Consider the following 23,234-nt stretch of genomic DNA (forward strand, 5'->3'; position numbering starts at 1 on the left):
TTCCTCCCATTATTTTTAACCCAAGATAAATATTTGAAGCCAGTGTCTGGAGAGCAAATAAAAAAATCTTATGAGTACTTACTTTCTTTCACCTCCTACTACAAAGAGGAGGTCTGTGTCTCTCTTATACAGAGATCAGAGTTCTTGGTCAAGCTTTAAAACCTTGACAAAAATGAGTATTTTACTAGGACAAGACATATTCTGCTGAAATATTCTGATTAAGAATTACTTCCAAGCACACTTCAGAACTGATTTACAAGGTGATCTAACTGAACCAAATAGACTGACTGATGCCAGTACAGAAAAACTGAGGTAATGAATGACCTGAAATTTGTAATAGGGGCACAGAGGAATCTTGTGCAACTGTTTAGTAAGAAACAGGCAGGAGACCTCAAGCTGATGAACAGAAACAGCTGTAAGGGAGTGCTTCAAAATGGTAAACATTTGACTAGAGTCTCAAGGGAGAGAACTAATTTCAGCATGAGGCACGTTCTTTCAGACAAGTTTGACTTTGAGGACAGGACCTCAAATTTTTTTAAGCAAACAGAAGTAAGCATGTTCATATGATTTTCTTGAATGAAAAATGTTCACGTTAAAACAAACATTGAAAGTCATTGGAAAGGTAGAAAAACCTTTCACTGAAATAAGCAATAAAATGTGGAATGGAGACGTGTGGTTTCATTGCTGCCTAGATTAGCTTCCCTTGGCTTTTCTTTGTGTTTTGCAGCATTACCAAATCTATTGTTTCACATTTCTCATCAATTGTACAGAATATGGGGTACAAAATAACAGCCACTTCTACTGATTCACCAAGAATCACAAATCAAACTCCTGCAGCAATTTTAACTTTTGCTCAATGAAGTTAAGGGGTGGCTAGCATTACTGGAGTTTTACTTCCAACTTCTGTAACAAAAAGAAGATGCTGACAGAGAGCTAAACAGAAAAAATAAATCCCCAAATTTTAAATAGTTTTGAAAAAAAAAAAAAGGGTATTTGTGGGAAAGGAATTTGCAGGTGGCTTCGCGCTGTCCCTGAATTACAGATAATGAGGACACAAATGGTAGTAACAAAAACTTGAGCAAGGTTGAGATAAAGTAAATTGTCTACAGTGTTCAGGATGAGCTTTGGGCAGTGGCCAGTTGCTGGCTGGCTCCAGGCGCGTGTCTGAGGGTCTCTACCCAACTGTATGATAGATTCAGGTGCGTGGACAGTGCATGGGTAATGCATACCTAATGCACGCATAACGCACGCATAACAGATGCATTAAAATCTATTCTCTTATAGCAAAGAATGGAGCGATACAGACATATCCTACACAGTTAAAACATGTCTAACTATTTTACTCAGAAAGATCACCTTTGCTTAACAATCATTTGTGTCTTATAAAAAAACAACAGAGTAAATAATGGTTCCTGTTGAGACCAACCTGCATTGTGGCAGGAAAAAAAAAAACTATGAGGACATTCTTTAAAGCTATTTTAAAAACAGAACTGAGGAGAAAGAAAGCTTTTGATAAGTATGAGGAGGTATGAGATAGATAAGAAATATGAAATGGAAGACATCAAAACCAAGAAAAAACAGCAGGCAAACAGAGGAAAAGAAAGAACAAACTACTAGCAAACAAAAAAATAAAAGCTAGCTCAAACCATTCTAAGACACAGTAGGCATCTGAAAAAAAATCAAAAAGTGGCTGAACCAACAGGAGATAGCAGCTGTGTTCTCAACATCATGTAGAAAGAAGAGATGAAAATAAAAAAAAAAAAAGAAAGAGAGAAGGGAAAAAACAATGGCTTAAGATGGTTAATATTATTAACCATTACCAAACAAGTACTTGCACTTCAAAGAAACCATATACAGTTTCTGTCAGGTTTCAAAGTCACCTACTAAACAGCAACACAAACCACCAGCGTGAGTTAGAAGCACCATACATACAAGGTTTTTTTGATTGCCAATGTCATTTCATTACACACAAAAAAAAGTTTTTATCCATATATAAATGACAGAGTTTCAGCATAGGGAGAGTTCAGTGAAAGTTGAAACATCGATGTCCTGCTAGTGAAAGAAAAATAAATCCATTTCCAAAGTGCTACTACATGAAAATATCATATGACATTTCAAAAGCATTTCACATTTGAATGACAATATTAAACGCATTACTTTCGGTCATCACATTACTAAAATCTTATGCTTACAGCAATATGTCTGATTTTGGTATAATGTTTTATATACAAGCAGCTTAGAAAAGCCTAGTTTTAGCACTTCAAATATTTTGCTAAATCTAACAGCTGACATATCAAAAACTGGTTACTTACCAGTAATTCTTGTTCTTAGAAGATATTAGTTATTATAACAGTTCCCCATTCCTGTGTCCATTCTTAGTGTGTAGCATTGATTGAGGGATGTTCAGAGCTCAAAGTTTCAACCTTTCAACCATCTCACCAGTAGGTGGCACATTTACCCACTATAGAAGCATAACAGCCTATAACTGCCCCAACTGTCGGTACATTTTAATACAAGACACAAAAAAGAAAAATACCCTCTAAATCTAGAGGGCTGTTAATGATTATTATGATTACTCTAGTATGAAAAATAGTACTATAACTGCAAAGCCTTCTTTTCCCAGAAGGCAGTCAATGGAATCCCCATCTTGCAAAATTCAGGATGCAAGGACATCTAATGAAATTATAGCGACTAAAATCTTAAAAGTGAAGCATAGACTAGCTCCAATATACATTCTGTTAATATTGTCATCAACAGCCAACAGCCTTGATTAATTCTGAGGTAAGCTATGTTTGAATTCTATGAACAGATAAATGTTTCATGGGCTGCTCCCTGCATCCAAGTCTAATATCTGGCACTGCATCTGTATCAGCTGATTTTTTCTGCTAAAATGATAAGTAGCATTACAATTAGCAGTGCTGCAATATTAAACATATCATTAGATTGATATGTTAATAACTTAACTTTTACTACAATTTCTACTACAGTTACTATTTGAAATTGAGAACTTGTGAAGACAATATTTAATCAGATTATATTCAAGTCTCAGTAAAAAGTTATCTGCACAACACTTTCAGCCTCAGAGTCTCATGTCAAATTCTGTGGTAGTCTATTGTGGCAAAATTGTGAATACACATGGACCTGACCACAGTAATGAAGTTACAAAAACAAAATGAGGGAGCTGTGCCTCAACATACTGCCTGAACTTCTACCCACCCCTCAAAAAAAAAAGCCCCGTCAACCTAAAAAACTTGTTTGGAATTTAAAGCAAGTTTAAAAAAGGTGGAAGGGAAGTTAGCACTGGGTGAAATTTATCCAGAAACAGAAATGAAAAGCTTTCAGCAAACAGTGATAAATAACCAAAAAACAGCTGAAATGAGCTCCTCACCTGTTAGCAGATAAGGGAACAGGCAGGTGACGCAGTTAGTTACTAGCCATTATGTCTCATCAGTGGGTAGTGGCACATCAATTGCTGGTGAGGTGGTTCACCGCCCGAACATTCCACATCCAGTCACACACATAAGGCATGGATTGGGAGAGCGGGAAAAACTAGAAATTACAACACTTACCTTTGAAGAATACACAGTACTTTTGCTATGAATTTTCTTAAAGAACATATAACAATGTGCATGTGTAACTGCATGATGGGTGAAAACCGATCCAAAGGAGTCAAATTCAATATCACTTGAGTAAGCATTCATTTTTTCCAATACATTCTCTTAACCTGATACCAAACATTATTAAGTCTGTCTACATTGCCAGCATCTTCATAAAGTTATCGTATACATCTTTAAGGTCATGTTATTTTTCTTCTTTATGTTGCATAAAGAGGCCTGAATTAAAACCAAGTTTTAACCTTTTAAATACCAGGTATGTTTGTATCCCCAGTTTTGAGAAGTATCAGATAAGCATTTGATTAAAATGCACGCTTTAAAAGTAAATATTCTACACTGAAATAAACTATCACCCTTACCACTGAACACTGGTTCACCTACACTGAAAAGAACATGGAAGTAAATTATGTAGTAAAAACTTTATACTGTCAAAACACTGACTACACATCACCTACCAGTGAGATTAACAGTGGCATTTCTGGGCACCTGCCTAGACTAGGGACCCTACTTAGTGCAGTCACTGCACTTATGAACTGGTGCTTAAGAACCACTTTCACTAACTCCAGAATTTTCTTCTGTTTGACTCTATCAGATGAAATTTGAGCGAAGAGTGTTTTGAGTGAATACACATTCTTATCTTTCTGAGAAACTCATGGTGAAGGTTCCCTACAAACAGTGACATCACAAGAATTACTTGGCTGGTGTTAGATCACTCAATCAGTGTAGTTTGTCAAGAGCAGAAATCAACAAAGATTTTCTTTCACCAGGGTGGATCCCAGATACCTTAACTTGGGCCACACCAAACCAGCATAAATGAGTTATACTAATAAATTTTAGGTGATTGTCTTTGTGCCTGACTACCACAGCATCAAAGCACAGACTTCTTTCTAGTTTAGTACACTGAGGAGATTGCTTCTTCATCGTATCTGAAGATTTGTTATGATGCCATTTGCTACTTCTCTAGTTGCTAATAAGAACAAAGAACAAAACATTGATCCCGTATGTAGAAACACGGATGAAAAAAAAATAATCTCAATATTTCAGGCCAGTTTTATACATCATAAAGCAATAAATTAAACACCATTTTTCATGAATACCAAAAGACTTGTTTCCTCTCAAAACCTGTTACTAACTTTAAAGGGGTTTGTACAGTTTTTAATCTTAATCTCGGAATTGTTTTACTAAGCAACAGTTCCATTCATTAATCAGTAACACTCATGTAAGACATCAGTATCACTGATCATGTTTACTAGCATTTTAAAATCTAGGGCATATTCAGAAACACTGATATGACCATATTTTGACTGCATTCAGTTGCTCTGCCAAATCCTTTCATGCAAAGGATTATCCCAGCTATTTATTTTTAGTAACACTTTTTTTTTTGGAATGTCTTACTAGGCATAACCTTAGCATCTATTTTTATCATTTAATGTAACTATAACTACTCACCTTTGTGGTAGCTATACTATTTACAAAGCTGATTTGCTGAAATCCTTTTTCACTTAAAGTTAGGCACACATCCCATCGTTCATTCACAACTTCATGAATAACTTTGAGTGCAACTCCAGTTTCATCCAGCTTGTCCTTTACGTAAAGATCTACGTAACTGCGAAATCCATTTACCTATGAGTGACACAGATAGCAATTACTCTACTTCAGATTAAATACTCAGTCCACTTAAAAAAAATTAAAAGAGGTTCTTACAGGTAACTTCTTCCCATTCAACATAACTTTGACTCCTTTGCATGACCCAGCCAAATCATATGCTCTTCTTGTCATGAGGGCCACAATATCCTTATCAAGTTTTTCCATTTTAAATTTAGATAGATCTGGTTGGAATGTAATGCATGTGTAGTCATCACCATCAAAATGTTTAATCTTGGGTTCAGAAGTCTTCATCATATTGTTCATCCAAGTCTTTGGAAACAAAACATTTAAAATATTAGCTTAAATACAAGACACTATCCTCCTGCTTTGTTCTGTTTTCTATTTTTTGCTAGGACTGCAAAAACTACAGAACATAAAGCTCACAGACTTCTTTTAAAAGTTTCCTCTGGTAAAATACTAAGTATAAAATTAATTGCTTTACCAAGATTTACACGTATTGGTGACAGCCGATTTGTGGTTTCTATAAATATACAGGCATCGTTACATTGATGGATATGATTCTAATGCAAGTAGAGCGCACTGCAGAACTGATTAAATTAAGTACAAGTGAGCTACCTAAATAGTCTTTATTGCCCATTAGTTCAATGTTTTCCATCCACTACATACTTCTATAGAGAGGTTTATCAGTCCCTGCGCAGAGTCTCAGCAGTCCCTGAGATAGCACTTCCGTGGATGTGCTTTTAATAATTTGTTTTTTGGCAATTAGCAGAAAATCTCACATTTTTAAAGAGACAGATAAACCATTGAAATGTATTGGTTTTGGCAGTAACATGACAGCATAACCAGAAATTGCCCAGGAAAAAGCGAGAGAAGCCACCAACTGTGAAACACTCCAAGGCTGAGGAGCTTTGGTAGTTAACACTCCCCCCAATGTTCTTCAAACTTTTATAAAGGTGGCCAGCTCAAAGCTAAATGCAGCAGATGAATTACAAGTAATCTTTGAACTTTGTGCTGACAATTAAAACTATGAGCAATGGGTTCATGTGGGGTTTCTTTGCACCCAAGTCCAGCTGTGCTGATGAAATTCATGACCAATACTTCAAAAATTCTTTTTTTGATTCTAATATAAAATAAGCTAAATAATTGTTTTTATGTTTGCATAGCAAAGTAGAAAGATTTTTTTTCTGAGAAATCACTTAACAATTGCAGAATATATCAATTAAACACGTTCTTTTTCACATACACATGAATAAATCTCGCTTTTAACAGCAAAAAATTGTTTTTCATTTTTAGTTACCTAACACTTGCAAGAAAAATATTACTTAAAACAAACGAAAAAACCACTAGGATGCAGAAGTACCAGTTCCACTGACAGAACTAACTTGGCCTGAATAGCCTATACACTTTACATTTGAATGTGCATGATTAATTTTATGAAATATAGAAAATGTGTTAAATTTGAATCTTATGATTACAGCAAAAAGAACAAATTTGAGACTATTTGTATACCTGCTTAAAGCTGTGTTTGTATTCCTTGCAAGCAGTTTCAACTGTAAACTTTGTACTAAATATGTTACAAAGTTTTGCACCATAGCCATTACGACCACCTGAAAAAATAACATACAGTAAATTTTGTTAAAGCAAAACTTTATTTATGATACACAGAGGCAATGCAAATGAAATAAAATGTTCCTATATAAGATGAAAGTTGGGCCATATGTCAAGAGCTATCAAAGGACGACAGAGATGCATTTTCACGCTACCTACAATCTGGTGCAACTATTTCTGCCTCAATAATGCACCACTTGCTCCTCCCCCCACCGAGGCCAGGATGCTCCCATTGCTTCCCTTCTATTGATCTAGAGGTTGCCTGCTGAAAGGCAAGTGACCTCAACACCATGATCCAGCTGAAAACTAATTCGTGATCAGAGCCAACTCATTCTGCACATGCTTGCTAGCTCTGGCAGAAAAGCAGCAGTGGGAATAGAAGTCCAGAGGTAAAGAGGTTAGGTCACCCCCTTCTTGGCAACAACTCAAAGGTAAACCTTCCTAACTGACTGAAGTCACACTCATTTTCTGTGGAAACTTGGAGGAATTTCTAATACACTATATAAATGTTAAAATAAAATAAATTCATTGCTCTACGTTTTCTGAAAATAAAATTTTAAAGTCATCATAAAATGGGCTAAATATATGGAGTGGGATAAAACAGAACTAACTTTCATTCATGATCTAAATTAGGGTTACATCACATTTAAGATAATAAATCAGTCTAATTTATTGAAATTATTATTTCCTTCATCTCAATAACATAAATCTTTTAGTGCTTGCATATGCTATAATTAACATGGATTTTTTTTTTACCGAATAATGAATACTGACACTAAACATACAAATATAAAATTTTATGTAAGCACTGTTATTAAAAAAATGAAAAAGTAGGATTTTTTTTCTTACATCATTTTATTCTTACTCTGGTAATGGTGACTAAGTGATCATCCATCATGAAAAAGAGTAAAAATGTAAAAAGAGAAAGCACACCGATAAACAAACTAGCTTCATGGCATAAAACAAAGCAAGTTAAATAGTCTTGCCTGTAACTTTTTTCTCATCATCGTCGTAGTTGCTAGATGTTAGTAGCTGCCCAAAGATTAAAGCAGGTACATATACTTTTTCTACTTTGTGTTCCACAACTGGTATACCCTTGCCATTATTCCATATGCTGATAATGTTTGATTCCCTACAAAATAGTGAAGAAAGACATAAACCCAATTAACATTAACCTGAAAAAAGACTCCTAAATATATTTTACACGCTTAAATAACTGCATAAGTTACAATAAAAGACCATATTCTGTTTATTCACTGCTCTAGCATCTTTAATTTCAAAAAACATTTATCTGTGCTTAGTAGGTGTCAGAGAAGGAGCACAACTGCCCATACATGACAGCATTTCATATAAAAATGATCCCCCAAAAATCTGTGTGAAGATCTTTCACTATCAACATGATCTGCAACAGAATCATGAAACTTTGTGACAGAATTATACTTGTTAGAGATGTAGCTTTACAGGTTTCAGTTAAAGTCCATCCAGATAAGGTTATCTCTCTTTAAAACTGTTATTTTCCTCTTATGATAAACATTGTAATTTCTTTTATGCATCAATACCAAAATTCCTCAACATCTAGCATCACTAATACTTACAGTGCTCATACAGAATTTTCATTCTGGAGCATTAGAGAGTTCAAAATCAAGACAGGTCAGACAGACATACCACTACCATGTCCCTCCCACTCCATGATAAAAGCGATTTGTCTACAGAAATTGGTACTGCACTGAAAACTTGCAGAAAAATGACTTTTCAGCTTATTATCCTGTGGATTAGATGTGAAAATTGGATCTCCAAAATATTTATTATTCATTTAAATATCACTGAAAAGGTACTACTAAAGGAACCCAATCACCACCTATTTGACTATGGTACTTCTTATTAGGAAGTATCTCTTCATCCTCAAGTGTTCAATTTGAAAAAAAACATGGGTGACAACATATTTGCAATATGCAGTTTCAGCCTAATATAGCTTACTAATTTAAACATACCTTTAACCTCACGCTGAAGGAGTTAACATAGAAGCTCAGGAAGTACAAAATTATGGTACGGAAACTTAACGTTAGTATTTATGATTTACATGTAACCTTGCTAGTTACAGTTATGTACTAGCAAGTTTTCACATAAGTATAGATTTTATAATCTTCAGATTCTAAGTTTCATTCAATCAAAAATTAATGAGTGGTTTAGGAAAGCAGATTATTATAAATTCAGAGTGGTAGTAATTACTGTTAAATTCACTTTTTCATCTTAGAATATGAAGCTAACAGAAATAACTCCAAAAAGATTATTTTTGTTGTAAAATAAAATCCAATTTCATTTAGCAAAATCATTTGTACAAATTTAAATTACAATTGCTCTGGCAGGGAAAGTAAATTAAAGCATGCTTTTACTTACGGATCGATGGATATTTTAATACAAGTCATATTCTTGTCCCTCTGCTTATTGTCAGCGGCATTTACTATGAAACAAAGTAATACATTAGCACTTTCTAGGAGCAATAATTAATTACTTGATGTGTTAAACTGATTATATAAACATTCTACCACAAATTACAATGATTTAGGTCCTTTTTTTCATCAGGTAAGATTTTGTATGCTCTGTATCTTTATTACCAGCATCAATAAATAAGAACATGGATCTAGAAGAAGGTATTTTTCAACCTTCTTTTAATTCCTAATTTTACTTCTAGTAGTTAGACCATCTCAGAAATACAGAAGTGCATTTTGTGAGCCTCTTCTCGTGTTCTTAGCATGCTGAACACCTCATTCTTCTGTTTCTGCACTTCTTTGGATTTGTCACACATATTACACCAAACGTGTAAAAAATCCTAGGAATTGTATGCATCATCACCAGATCAGTTTACACATCATTTTGACACTAAAATGCAATCCTGAAAAAGTCACATCCATTAAGAAGTGTTTTGATATCAGCAAAAGGTTTCTCTAAAGAAGCTGAGGCTTATAACTACTCTCGTTTTCAACAATTTAGGATTAAAAGAAGGATAATTGGAGGTTAACATTTTATTGGAATTTAATTAAATTGGACTCCAATGTATATTAGCTACAAACAATAGAAATCTGAAATGTGACTATGGCCATTAACCATAAAAACACATTCAACATTTGTCTCAACACCCACAAAATAGGTCAAAATAAAATCCCAAAACAGCAAAGTACGTGAGGAGAAATCCAGTAAAAACGTATCTTAATAGCTTATAGGGATCTCAATATAGTATCAGATATTTCAAGGTGCTTTTCCTAAAATCATTAAGAGTAGTTTCACTAAAAAGCATGCACAGCCATAATGTCCAATTTTCATCACGTTAATACACTGAACCTTAGCTCTCAAACCACACTCTGTAGTGTGCTTATGAGTGCTACATAAAGAAGCAATAAGCCATACAGTACTACAATAATGACATGGTAATTATTTTCCTTTTGAATGGGACTAGATGAAAGTGTCTCCCTTCTGTGAAAAGCCTGTAAATTCTATCTAAGAGGTAGCACTCAAAAAAAAAAAAAAAAAGTGATTTAAGTTTTCAGTCTCATATTTCTCAAATCACGGAATGAGTGAAAAATAACTAAACAAAATCCTTCATTTCCAGCTGGCCAAGAAATAGACTTTAGCCATAGACTCTGAGACAGCAGTACTATAAACTGTAGTGTTAGAGGTGTGAGTAAGTTCTGAACCCAATGAAGGTTGTGACAAAATTTCCATTGACCTTAATAGACTGTAATTTAGTTCATGATGTTATCCTGCCAATTCTTACAACACAAATTCATAAAAACTGATTAGCCCAAGGAATAATGTCAATTAACCCAAAACATCAGTTCCGCAGACCACTCAGATATTGCATATCACTATTGCCAGTTGGTCTTCAATGTGTGGTAGTCACCAAGAGAATATCATAAGCTAGTAAGTCATAGTGACTCAGGGACTTAGGACACAATTTTCTAAAACTCCTTTGTTTGTGCCTCAACCACCACGCTTTTAAACAGCAGTATGATTCATATCCCTTTTAAAACTGTCTGAAGTCTAGAAATGATCCATCTAAGAATGACCATCAGCACCACTACCACTCTGTACACAAGGAGGCAGTTTTAATGATTCACGAGATGAAAATTTAACTTAGATAACTTTCAGTTGTCTTCTTTCAGAAAAATCTTCAGAGAAGTCTTCATTTAAATGTTACCTAAAACTGCTAGCCTGATCAAACTTGCAGATTAAAAAATCTTGTAACAATATCAATGACAAAATATGATCTATTTTGGACATCTAGTAACAAATAATTATACTTTCTTGCAGTTTCAACTGAAAGCATTCTTCTCTATTCTTAACTGTTCTACAGTGCTGGCGTGCACTAAAATGTCCAAGCACTGTATTTTAGTGGAACACCAAAACCTGGATATACATTAACGTGCTTTTAGAGTTCTCAGAATAATCATAATGCTAAAATAATGTTATACATACCAAGGATTTCATCAAAGATCTTGTATAAGCCTGGGACAAAGGTAACTTCTCTGCAATTCATTCCTACATCTTCATCATAAACCCACATTAACTACATATAAAAAAAAAAAAAAGAAGAAACAGAAAAATATTTATTGTCCTTGTCTCAAAAACAAAATATTCATACTTTATACTTAACATTTCAACAGTAAAATTGAGATTTTTAACTTCATCACTGTCGTAATTTTTAGCTGATACAGAAATACAAAGAGAGCATTTCCAAAAAGAAGAAAAGCCCAGTAAATACTTCTTTTGATGTATACCCAGGATTTGCAACTCTTAAAAGCATTATCAACAACTAGAAACCTAGTGCGTTTTCTCAGAATCTTGTATAAATTCATATTTTTACTTGAATAGCGATTAACTTAAATATAAACATTAACAAAGCAAGAGAGTAATAAATCCTGTAGAATATTCCAACAAATACATATGCTAAATACAAACACTGAAAAACTGCTCATCAAATCATGCACACATGCAAAAAACATGGATTTTAGGATTCGTTAACCTAAGAAATATTACAACATAATGATAAAATTGGCATTGGTAACAAACCCATGTGTTCCACAAGGACCTCTCCAACAGCCATAAATTTCTGACCTTAACTGTAAGAATTTATCCCAACAATAGTCTCCAGTACTGAACAAAATAATACCGGTACCTAGATGCAGTATTTATCTTTATTCTTAATTTCTTAATCAGATTTATTTCCTCTTCTTTTCTTTTGAATCTAGACATCAGTCACATTTTAACATAAAGTTGTTATAGTGTAATTCTGCCATTTGATTTTGAGTTCACAGAACTAAAGATCTTAGCAAAGCAACATCTTGATCTTTAATCCTTCCCATAGTTTTCATGTACCATACCACTACTGTAATCCTTCCTTTTCCATGGAGCTCATAGGTGTAACTCAAATAGCAATTTAAAGATTGAGGTTTACCTACTAGATGCATTATTCCAGATGCTCCTGCAATATTAAAATATATTTAATTCTGATTTAATTCACCTGTATCCCACATGGATCCTAACTGAAATCTCTATGTAGCAATGCAAATACAAACAATTAACTGCAGAATAAGCAGACATACAGACATCCTGATCTGTCCAATGGTTTATTATTCAGACTATTGTACAAGCGACTCCAAGAATCAGAAAGCAGGAGGAGTTGTAGCAACAAAGACAAATACTCCAATGTACTCTCTCCAGCTTTCACATTTCGTAATTGCTTTTAAGAAATGTTAAAGCTCTCCCAGAGGAGAAATCCAAGGAAGGTAATAATTTTTGTAGTACCTCATAAAACTATTTGACAACATTTTTTTTTAATATATCATACTATTAAACTGTCAAGGATGGTTTCTCAGGGTTCACTTCCTTCAACCATGGACAGTGGGAGGAGGCACATCTGAGAAATACAATAAATGATTCTATCCAGCTCTGCATTCATCACCCTTTACTGGCCACTATTCAGAGGTCCTCTGGTAACCTAAATATATATCATTTCCATGCCCAAACCCTTCAATTTAGAAATATTAGAAGTAATTAGAAGATTATACAACTTGCCATCAAAACTCTCCCAACAGGCTTTCTTTCCTCCTTCACCCTGTTTGCAGGGTGAAGTCCAGTGATAACCTGAGATTCCTGTAATGGTAGCCTCCTTTCCACTGCTCCTCACTACCCACTTTTTGGTTCTTGGTCCTAAGCTACCCTATGCACAGCAGAATGGACCTGCTGCTCATCTAATCCCTTAACTAATGAGTCAATTCAGCTCCTAAAACCATCCCCCAAAACACTCCTTTCTGCTGCATTAGTCTTCTGTCAGGTTGGTAATCAACTCAATAAGAAGTTACAAGGGCCATCAGTTTGAGGCACAGCAGTTATGCCACCTCACTAAATACAAATTCTCTGCCAGCTTTAGGTCCTCTGCAACCTTCTTTTCAATTTTACTTTTGTTATCTTGGACACTCCTCTCACCCTATTTAACAATCCTACCATTACATTAAAGAAAAAAAAAAAGCCCTAATAAGCCTGACTGTTCTTGAATATAACTGCTTGATTCATTCTTTTTCTACTTGTCCTTCCTCTCTATCGTGGTTTAGCTCCTCAAATCTTCAAAGGAGACGATACTTTCTGGTCTTTGTTTCTGCAGCACTTAGCACAAAGGGCCTCAGATCTCAGCAAAGGGTCTAAGCACAATATAGGTGTAGCATTGCCCTTTTTTTCTAAAGATTGTATGTCTCTGTTGAAGTTCAGCAAATCACACCATCGCTATTCTTGGGGTTGGTGTTAGTGCTAAATCCCACGCAAACCCACACTAAAACACATTACAGTAATGGGGTAGGGTTATCTGATTATGATAATTAGCAAATTCAATTGAATAAAAGCTGAAGTGTTTCTTTTCCTGTCACTTTCTTTTTTACTAAAAGGCTATAGGCTATTTCAGCTGGTTAATTTCCTTCATACTATCTCCAAGCACCTTACTGGGGAAGCATCACAGCACTAGTAGCAAGAGTCCACATATTCCAGAAACTGCCACATGGCCAAAGCCGTGACTAACTTCATTAAACATTAATTGCATGTGAAAAAAAAAGAACATGCAGATTAGAAGAGTTGATCTTAGTTCTCATACCTTTTGGATTCATTTCAGCTTTCCCTGTATCAAAACAGCACCAACCTATGCTGAATTCTTCATGAGTGAGAGCTTTCACTGAAGAGTGTCTTTTCAGCCATGAAATCAGTAAAATAAGCTCCTTTTTTAATGTGAAATGTGTGTGAATCCCAGGTGGCACATATGACAGTTGAAATAGTATCAACTGTGTTCAAATACAGGACTATCTGTGACTATTTCAGCTGAACACCCAACGTCAGGTAGCTTACATAACTTCAGAGTCAAAAGCTCATGGTTGTTGTAATGTTAAGATCTGTTCATTATCTAGAGATTTATGTGTCGATTGCCATCATTTCCACTGAACTACCACACACTTGCATGATGCTGTCTAACTCAGCTTCTGAAACAGTGATTTGAAAAAAATGATTGGCGTATGCGGCTTGTGTGTATATGTGTTGGAACAACACAGAAAACTTCAGAGCAAAGAATTCTAACTGTTCATACAAACACAAAGACTGACATTTGGAAAGCTCATGGGGAAGTCCAGATACTAGTAGAATGCCTCAACTGCTTATTTTGATAAAATACCATTGCAACATCAACTATTAATCGATTTGAAGCAACAACTCATGCAGTTGATCACACTCACTGTTATGTGTACTGATAACAGTCCAACACTAAGTTTTTACTTGCCTTCTAAGCAAACAGATATTCTGCATGATTGTAATTAAAAATAGCCTTTTAAATTTGTATTTAGGTGATGTCTCCCAGTTCCAGTGTGAACTACTTATGATAAAAAGTAGTTTTAGATAGAACTACTTTAAAAAAGTAGTTTTTAGATAAAAAGACCTCCTACATTTGGTGGAAGGGAAGACTCATTACAATTGTGCAAATAGTGCTTGTAATGTCTTCTTGTGAGCCTTGGCGCTGGATGGACTGAAAGACACTTTCACAGACTTTTCTGGTAACAGCAGATGGTGCAGCTCCTATCCTATTTCTTGAACAAGGTGAAACCAGAATCATGGTTTGCAAAATCAGGATGATATTTGTGAAATACATGACTGCAATCTGGTAATACCACATATAGTGTGGTATATTACCCAAAGAACAAAAAAGGTGTGATGGAGATTCTGATCATTTTTCATATATTCTTAAGACTTTTTTTTTTCTAGATGCAAATGGTCTATAGTAGAAAAAGAATGTTTTGTATCAAGAGAATGTATGACCAAAATCCATCAGGTTTAATGGAAAAGTTCTGCCCAAAATTGTGTTTAAGATATTTTTACTCAGTTCTCGTAGTTGGGTGTGGGTGAAGATGGAAAAATAAAGGATGATTCTGATGGCTATAAAATTATTCTGTAAGATATTTCTTATGTTGGAAGTAATTAAACTTTCACGAAGAAAAGAAGAATTGCATATACCTATGGATGTAGGTGGAACAAGACCTGAGAGCTAGTTCTGCCTCTGACCTCATGCATGAACTCAAGTAACTTATTTTGGCCCTGCATTTTTAGCTATGTGCCATTTAGTTAGCCTTGCCATTTCTGAGGGTGTATTTGTACAGTACCCAGTACAAAAGGGTCTTCATTACAGAGAGGCCACCATAATAAAAACAAACTTGGGATATTAGAAAGAACCTGTGTTCCTTGTTACACTTTTTTTTTTTTTTCTAAGTCTGATGGAATTCATGTTTAGATTTGTTCTTAAGTCCAGTTATTTCATGCCCATATCGTCCCTATGGATCCTGCAAGCAGACAAACTTTTGTTGTATTTTAAGCACCAAAGACTATTTTCAGTGAAACCCATTTTGTTCCATTCTTTTTTTTTTTAAATGCTACCACAAGTGAGTGGGAGCTGTCGAAACCAAAATGATGACAAAAGCTGAAATTTCTAGTCACGATTATATTTGTAATGGAACCCCCTACAATACCATGCTGCACCTTGCAGGACACAAAGGAAAAACCTCTTTCTGAAAAACTTATTTTTGTTACAATAATAGATACAGCAGGAGTCAGGAGCCTGTAATTTTTTCCAGAAGTCTCAGGAGGACTGAATGATTTGAAGTGCTCTACAATTACATAGTTTAATCTCTTACAGACAAATTCTAAAAAATTCATCATGGAACAGAATTACAGACAGTTTTTTCCTGTTGAAAAAAGAGCTGTTCCTCTAAGCTAACAACCCACTTCAGTAACACTTTGATTTATACTGGTAATCCAGAGAGCAACACTTCAGAGATTTGCTCTTTCTAGCTGTCCTCCTTCATCCTTCGAAGAATACTCCAGCCAAGAATTAGAAAACAATTAAGTATATAAGAACATACTGCCTACAATTATACAAAAAGAATCCACTGATACTACAGTGTAGGGAGTTTAAAATGCGTGTGATTTTCTCCTCCAAGGAAAGCTCTGAATTCTGGAGCAGCTGGCACACAGCTCTGGAGGAGCATGCAAGGCAGTGGGAACCTGGTTTCCAATATATCCAGTCAGAAGTTTCCACATGCTGAAATTTCTCCTTACAAAATGCAACTGTTTGCTTAGGAGACAGTTGTTATGTGGCCAATCCAGATTACTGTCAACCACAGAAAAGTGGAAAATCTGCTGCTACTGTGTTGGATCTGCTCTTATCTACTTAGTTCAGGAACATTACTCTTCCAATGTGATCACTGCTGTCATATGAGGACAAAAGCAGAAACGTAAGTTTGGTAAAAATTACAGCTGAACCCACAAGGACTTTTATAGTGAAAATCTATTCTTTTCTGCTTCAAAGTAAGTTCTAACAGTATAGACAGTGAATTCTCAAAAAAAAAAAAAAAATGCAACTTCACAAAAACAGCTGAAAAAAGAGCCAGCAGGGGGCTTAAATTCTCAGTTCCCTAACTAAACAAACAGAACAAAGCATTTTGGAGCTACAGCAAATGCTACTTACAAATGTGTACACATATTTGTGTGCATATATGTATTTGTAAACACACACAAATATATATGTAAGCGTGTATTTATGCTTTGACTGAACTTAAACTTTTTTTTCCAGCATATATTTTTTCAAGTGAACCAAGCATTGCTTTAGAAAGTCATCTCCTGACCCCTCCCAGGGCCACAAAAATTATCAGAGGGATAGAACACTTCTACAAAGAAAGGCTAAAAGAGCTGGGGTTGTTCAGCCTGGAGAAAAGCAGGCTCTGGAAAGACCTTATTGCAGCCTTTCAGTACTTAATGGGGACTGATAAGAAAGAGAGAGAGAGAGAGAGAGAGAGACTTTTTACAGGGGCAAAGGTTTTAAAATGAAAGAGGGTAGATTTAGATTGGACATCACGAAATTCTTTACTATGAGGGCAGTGAGGCACTGGCACAGGCTGCCCAGAGAAGCTGTGGATGCCCCAACCCTGGAGGTGTTCAAGGCCAGGCTGGATGGGGCTTTGGGCAACCTGGTGTGATGGGAGGTGTCCCTGCCCATGGCAGGGGGTTGCAACTGGATGGTTTTCCAAGTTCTCTTCCAACCCAAACCATTCCACGATTCTATGAATCTTACACATTCATGCATAAACACAACTACAGTTCATAGCATGACAATTTAGAATACAGATTAGCCTATTTATTTACCAAAAGAGTCATTTCCTCATTAACACAAAAAACTGAGATGGTGAACTTAATGGAACTTACCTGAGTTAACGGTTCAACTGATCCGATGTAGGTGTCTGGACGGAGGAGGATGTGCTCAAGCTGAGTCTTTTTCTGATAAACTCTCTCAACAGACATCTTCTTTGAAGTGTCATTTTTATTAATGCTTTCTGATTCTTCCTTTTTTGCAGCACTGATTTGATTATCAAATAATGTCTAAAAAAAAAAAAAAAAAAAGAGACACCAACAATCAACCTGATTTATTCAACTTGTCACACTCTAGTTATAAACGAAGCCTGACAGAGATTTAAAATACAATCAAGACCTGTCACGCAATTTAAATGTTAAGGTTCTGGGTGTATTAAGATCAAACTATCCTCTCAACAGAAATAATTCAATAGATTATGAGACAGTTTCTTACCAAATTGGTACATTTTCTAACTTCTCTGACTTACTAAGTGTGACAAAATACTGTGTGACAAAAAGACAGACACTTCTTCAAGTTAGCACCCCAAAAAAATTACAACACCCATTTTATGCTTAAGCATTTGAATCCAAACCACTAAATACTGTTCTGAACAATGACAGTAAAACTACTCTTTCACATTTTTGTTTGGAGAACTCATTCCAGGGGCTTAAGAAATACAGTGCCTCCAGTACGGTTTCTCACTTCTCACCTTCTATAATTTATATTCTATATAACCGAAGTAATTAAACCTGATAGAATCCCAGTTTGGAATGCTTGATGATGAAATCAGCCAAGGACAGAACAGAGAATCACACAGGTTACTGCCGGAATACAAACTGAATTCCTGCCTAATGTGGCTGGAGATGATGACAGATAGCTTGACTGTGAGAGCAAGCAGTGTTACAGAAAATTAATCCACTTTTGGAAGGAGGACATAAGGAGTTTAATGATTTGATGCATCTTTCAGCTGTTTTTTCCTGATAAATATCTCTTTGTATTGAAATAAAACCACACCAAATGAAGAAAGTTAAAATCAGAGTAACCAAATGTAGAGAAGCCCTGTTCTCGGACAGTAAGAGCATATCCACCAAGAGACCAGATACAGCATTTTAAAGTACACATTCTTGTCTGCAAATCTGAATTCTCTTAAAAACATCAATGAATGTCATTTGAACTCACATGATGTGTTTGCCTGGCTAGCACACATAATGCTGGAAATTCTGTTTCCACCTGCCTAATAGCTGAAATAGCCTCCTTTTACGTGGCATTAACCAACTTTGGGGCAGGTGTTACGTATGCAGTAAAAACCATCAATAGACAAATGATGACGACAAAAGCTACTTGCTGCTCAACTAAACATTACGCTCCCGTGTTGCTGTTCCTGGTAAGTCTCTGAAGAAGTACATAAAGGCTAAACCCCAATGCTGGATTAACCAGCAACCATGGAAACTTCTCAGCCAGAAGAAGACATCATCAGTTCTCTCTCAATTTAGCCCTTGTTGCAGCCTCAGATAGCAGTAAAAGCAAAGAAAGCATTCAAGCATATAGGAACCAGGAACACAAGAAGAAAAGCATACTGAACTCACTAACAACTTCAGCACAAAGGCCAAGCACCAACCTGTAACATACATTTAACGAGGACAATTCTCCCTGTAGTATATTCCAATTATTCTTCATCTTTTGTTCTTTAAGCTTGGAGGCTTTTTTCCTCTTAGCAAGAATAAGAATAAAGCATTTAATTCCAATCAGAACAGGGGAAATTACCTTTCTCTTGCAGACTTAGAAATCAAACTTTTATAGTTCATGGTAACACTATTAAATACATACTTCAAGAACCTTTGAGACAAGCAGACTGCGAGCAGCAGTGATGACACCAAGCAATTGTTAGGCCCTGAGTGAACCCAAACAAGAATTGAGTATTCTACCCCGATCCAGTAACTGCCAGCATCCAGAATTATGGGGGAAAGAACCCAGGGGACCCCACAAGCCTGCACCATAACTACACACAGCAGGGTTGGAACCACAACACCAACTCTCACTACTTTTTCTCTGGAGCACAACATGCTCCAGAGCACATCACCAAACGTGAAAGTTGTGTAACTTGCAAAACGTCAGGCACGTGTGGATTAAAGTGTTTTGGTATCCAAGTCAGTTTGGTCTTTAACTGTGACACCACTCCCACCACCATGCTAAAAAGATTCAACACAGATCTGGAAGGCAGGCTGGAAGAGGATTTAATGTACAGATACATTTAAATGACACGTGGAAGAAGAGGAGCAAGAATTCCTACAATACAAGCATTGCCAGTAGTTGCAATGTGAACTCTACTTCATTAAAGTAGTTCTGTGAGGCTTCCACTGAGCTTCACTACATATTTTTCTTTCTTTTTGACCATACTGGCTGTATTTTATGATCACCTTTGTTTTAATTTATCAGTCTTCTGAGAAAAGATGTCATATTTCATGGGAGCCATCCATCCTTAGCTCACTTACTGGTTCCATAGCCCTGTTAGCACTTTTTTACTATGTTCACATGGTCTGAAGGGACCAGTAATTAACAGAAGAAAATAATGAATTGCCTTTCTTGCTTCAGTCAACATTAACAAAACCAAGATCCTGGAAGAAACAATGGAAGCATTTCTCAATTGAAGTATGAGTTGAAGAGGGGAAATGCAATTCATAAAGAGAGCAAAAGATTTATAGGTATGAAAGACTATAGGATCTTGTTCAAATGGAACTCTTCTGTTTGCTCCCAATTCTTAGGCTTCAAGGGCTTTTTTTTTTTTTTTAAACACCTCTAGGTTGTATTTATTACAAAAGGGAATGATTGGAAAGGGATGCCTACAAGCCCTAGGCTTAAACAAAAACTAGGAAATGCATTTCTGTACTCCACTGAAAGTCTTACAGAGAACTTGCAGAAATCTTATGGACAACCTGTCCCACTTAGCAGTTAGAAAGCCATAGAGCACTCCCAGTGAGATGCGACTGCCAGGTGGTTGTCACATTGACAGAGGATAGAGGTCACACCTAACCAAACTGCTGCCTAAAAGGACTAATCCCCCACCAGCGGCACTTCCTGAGGAACAGGGAGCTTGCTTTAACTCAGCAGTAGTAAGATGTCTGTTACCTTCTGTAACGCAGTAGTTAGAACCCAATTACGTATGGTTCAAGAGGAGGAAAAAAAAAGACCATCATAACTTTTTTTTTTTCTTTCTGGTCAACAATCATTATAAAAACAAAGTCGTTTTACAAAACTTTAATCATACAATTTTTACTAAGACACTGCAGCCACTTTTTCAGTGTGCTCCATTTAGATACAACTGATATTTTCAGAGAACGGGACAGATTTTATTTGTACATTCCTCCAATTATAGTACATCTTATGTATGCAAAAAATGCTCATGTTATAAATACTCAGGATTTAAAATATTTAACATGCACACTATTGAAAGACAAGCACACAAAAGCCAAGAAGTATTCAAGACATAAAATAACTCTTTTATGCAGTGATGCCAGTGTCAGAAGTCTGCAGAAATGCAAGTTTCCATACCGGGCCTTTTAAGCTGTGCTGTGCTCTGAAACAGAAGACCAACTCCGGATTTATCTTGAATGGGTACTTGCAGAATACAGATGATGTTTAGAAGTTCCCCACCTCCTCCCAAAAATCTTGATCACCAAATTCATGACACAGATCTGTGGACACAAATATCCCTCACAGCCTTCCCATTATGTTTTCCTCTAAAAAAAAAAAATAAAAATGCTTTCATCTGCTGAGCTTCTGTTACTTAAGATGCAAGCGTGTAGAGCCAATCTTTTTATTTATTTTTAAGTTGAGCAAGCACCAAACTGCAGTGTAGTTAAACTGACAATCTTGCCAGTATATTTTGGAATTGTCTCAAGAAGTCTTTTGTATTCTGTCCTGTATGGGAGATCTTCACATTGTTGGAGCTCCAATAACACTTCTCAAAACAGCCCCAGCTGTTGTTTTATGAGAAACACCCCAAAGAGAATTAACCAAGCATCACATGGGGCTTAAGTCTTCTAGCTTCACAGTAAGTCAGCTTACTTAAAAAAAATAATTAATTGGTTACCCAATTTTTAGGGTCTGATTTGCAATCTTAATGTGGCCAATTTTTACATTTTTTTTTTTCCTTTGACAGTGTTCAACTTCTTCAACATCCTTGCCCAATGCAAGACTTTAGAGATCCTTGAGTCTTTCAGCTACCCTCCAGGCTGGCCGTGAGGATACATAGCCACAAACACGTCAGCCAGCAAGATGACCATGGTTATGTAGTTCAGAATGTGATAACCAAATGCACTGTGCATCCTTCTTTATAAAGTGTAACTGCATGCCTATACTGTGACCTCAGATGTAGCCAGCATCTTAGACTCTTAAACACAGGACAGTGGTAACTCTACAGGGAAAAAAAAGTAACAGTTCTCAATTAAGAGCACTTGCTGGTCAGTTGACTACATCAAGCAATGGTGTATGTGTGATAGGAAAACATAAGCATGTTTTGTTATGGTAACTGCTTTCTCCTGTATGATTTTAATGATTGTAGACGTTCCTGTTTTGGTTTTGTATAAACTTACCTAATAGCATTTGAAAGCTATATCCACACTTTCCTTTTCTGACCTCAAGAGTAAGAGCCCAAGCAGCCTCTAACAGGCTACAATTTAACTACAAAACTTTCACTGTCTACAGTCAACTTCAGAGCTCATCTGCTTGGATTTCGCGTCTTCTACATGTATCTTCACATTTTGCAATATTTTTCTCGCAGTCCCCTTTGTCTCTGCTCATAACAGAGCACACAAGACATCGCAGACTTTTATTTTTATTTTTTTTTTTTAATGAAAACTGGTTCACGTGGTCTTCCTCTGTTTTGAAATCCTGTTGAGTCACCATGCTGAGTTTGGTTACTTGTGCTGCAACAGTTGTACTTCAACACGCTAAATCACTGGACACGTTTGAACTGGACAGTTTGGCAAACCCAGAGAAAAGCTATTCTTATCTAAATAGAGAAGAAAATGTAAGGCTGAAACAAAGAAGGGTACAGTTTCATCACCAGTTTCGATGTTGCCATAATGGAACACACACCTTTACTTTCCTTACTTTATTTAAAGGCTTAGGTTTTTAAAGTAGCTGAATTTCCCACTGTTGAAAAAATACGAATTTGAAAATCCTAAAAGTGGTTAATCTTTCCTCACTTGCGCAGACTTAGTTCTGTACTAGCCACTGTCTTCTCTTCCAAAGTATTATCTGTTATTCCTAAACAAAGAAAAAGAGAAAGACTAGAAGACAAGTACTTTGTCCATGTGCTGTTATTTCTTTAGTCTGCCCAGTCATTCTTTCTTCTCCACATTAACCTAACACACAAGTTGAGATTGATGCAGTGCTCATGCTTTCATTTTTGTCTTTTGGACATTTGTCCTTAATGCTGTGCTCTGGGCAAACAAAAAAAAAAAAGTGAGATTGAGACAAATAAAATTATAACATTTACTCCATTGTGAAAGAAAGTTCTCATTGTGCTAATCTTAGCACAGTATTAAATACTTAAGTAGGAAAACTCAAGAATAGTTGTAGATAAACAGAGAAGAGACATCAGGATGTGAAGTCATCTTCACCCGGGTTTTGTCTATTCTGCCTTAATCTAAAACTATTACATGCACTTGCAAAGATCGTTTTCCTGAAACATAAAT

At 35.9% G+C, this 23,234-nt stretch overlaps 1 protein-coding gene across 1 annotated transcript in view; it reads right to left on the reverse strand.

Moving 5' to 3' along the window:
• The window catches only part of TOP2B (DNA topoisomerase II beta), a 63,090-nt gene that overhangs the window by 30,734 nt on the left and 9,122 nt on the right, over window positions 1-23,234 (reverse strand). The window contains exons 2-8 of the mRNA XM_084511750.1: window positions 17,610-17,783; window positions 11,304-11,394; window positions 9,228-9,291; window positions 7,817-7,962; window positions 6,732-6,829; window positions 5,319-5,531; window positions 5,064-5,237 (exon numbers count right to left, since the gene is read on the reverse strand). Of these exons, the coding sequence (XP_084367876.1) occupies window positions 5,064-5,237; window positions 5,319-5,531; window positions 6,732-6,829; window positions 7,817-7,962; window positions 9,228-9,291; window positions 11,304-11,394; window positions 17,610-17,783 (960 nt within the window). The remainder of the gene's footprint in view (window positions 1-5,063; window positions 5,238-5,318; window positions 5,532-6,731; window positions 6,830-7,816; window positions 7,963-9,227; window positions 9,292-11,303; window positions 11,395-17,609; window positions 17,784-23,234) is intronic.

The sequence above is a fragment of the Aythya ferina genome (genome assembly GCF_964211825.1).
Source record: "Aythya ferina genome assembly, chromosome: 2".
NCBI lineage: Eukaryota > Metazoa > Chordata > Aves > Anseriformes > Anatidae > Aythya > Aythya ferina.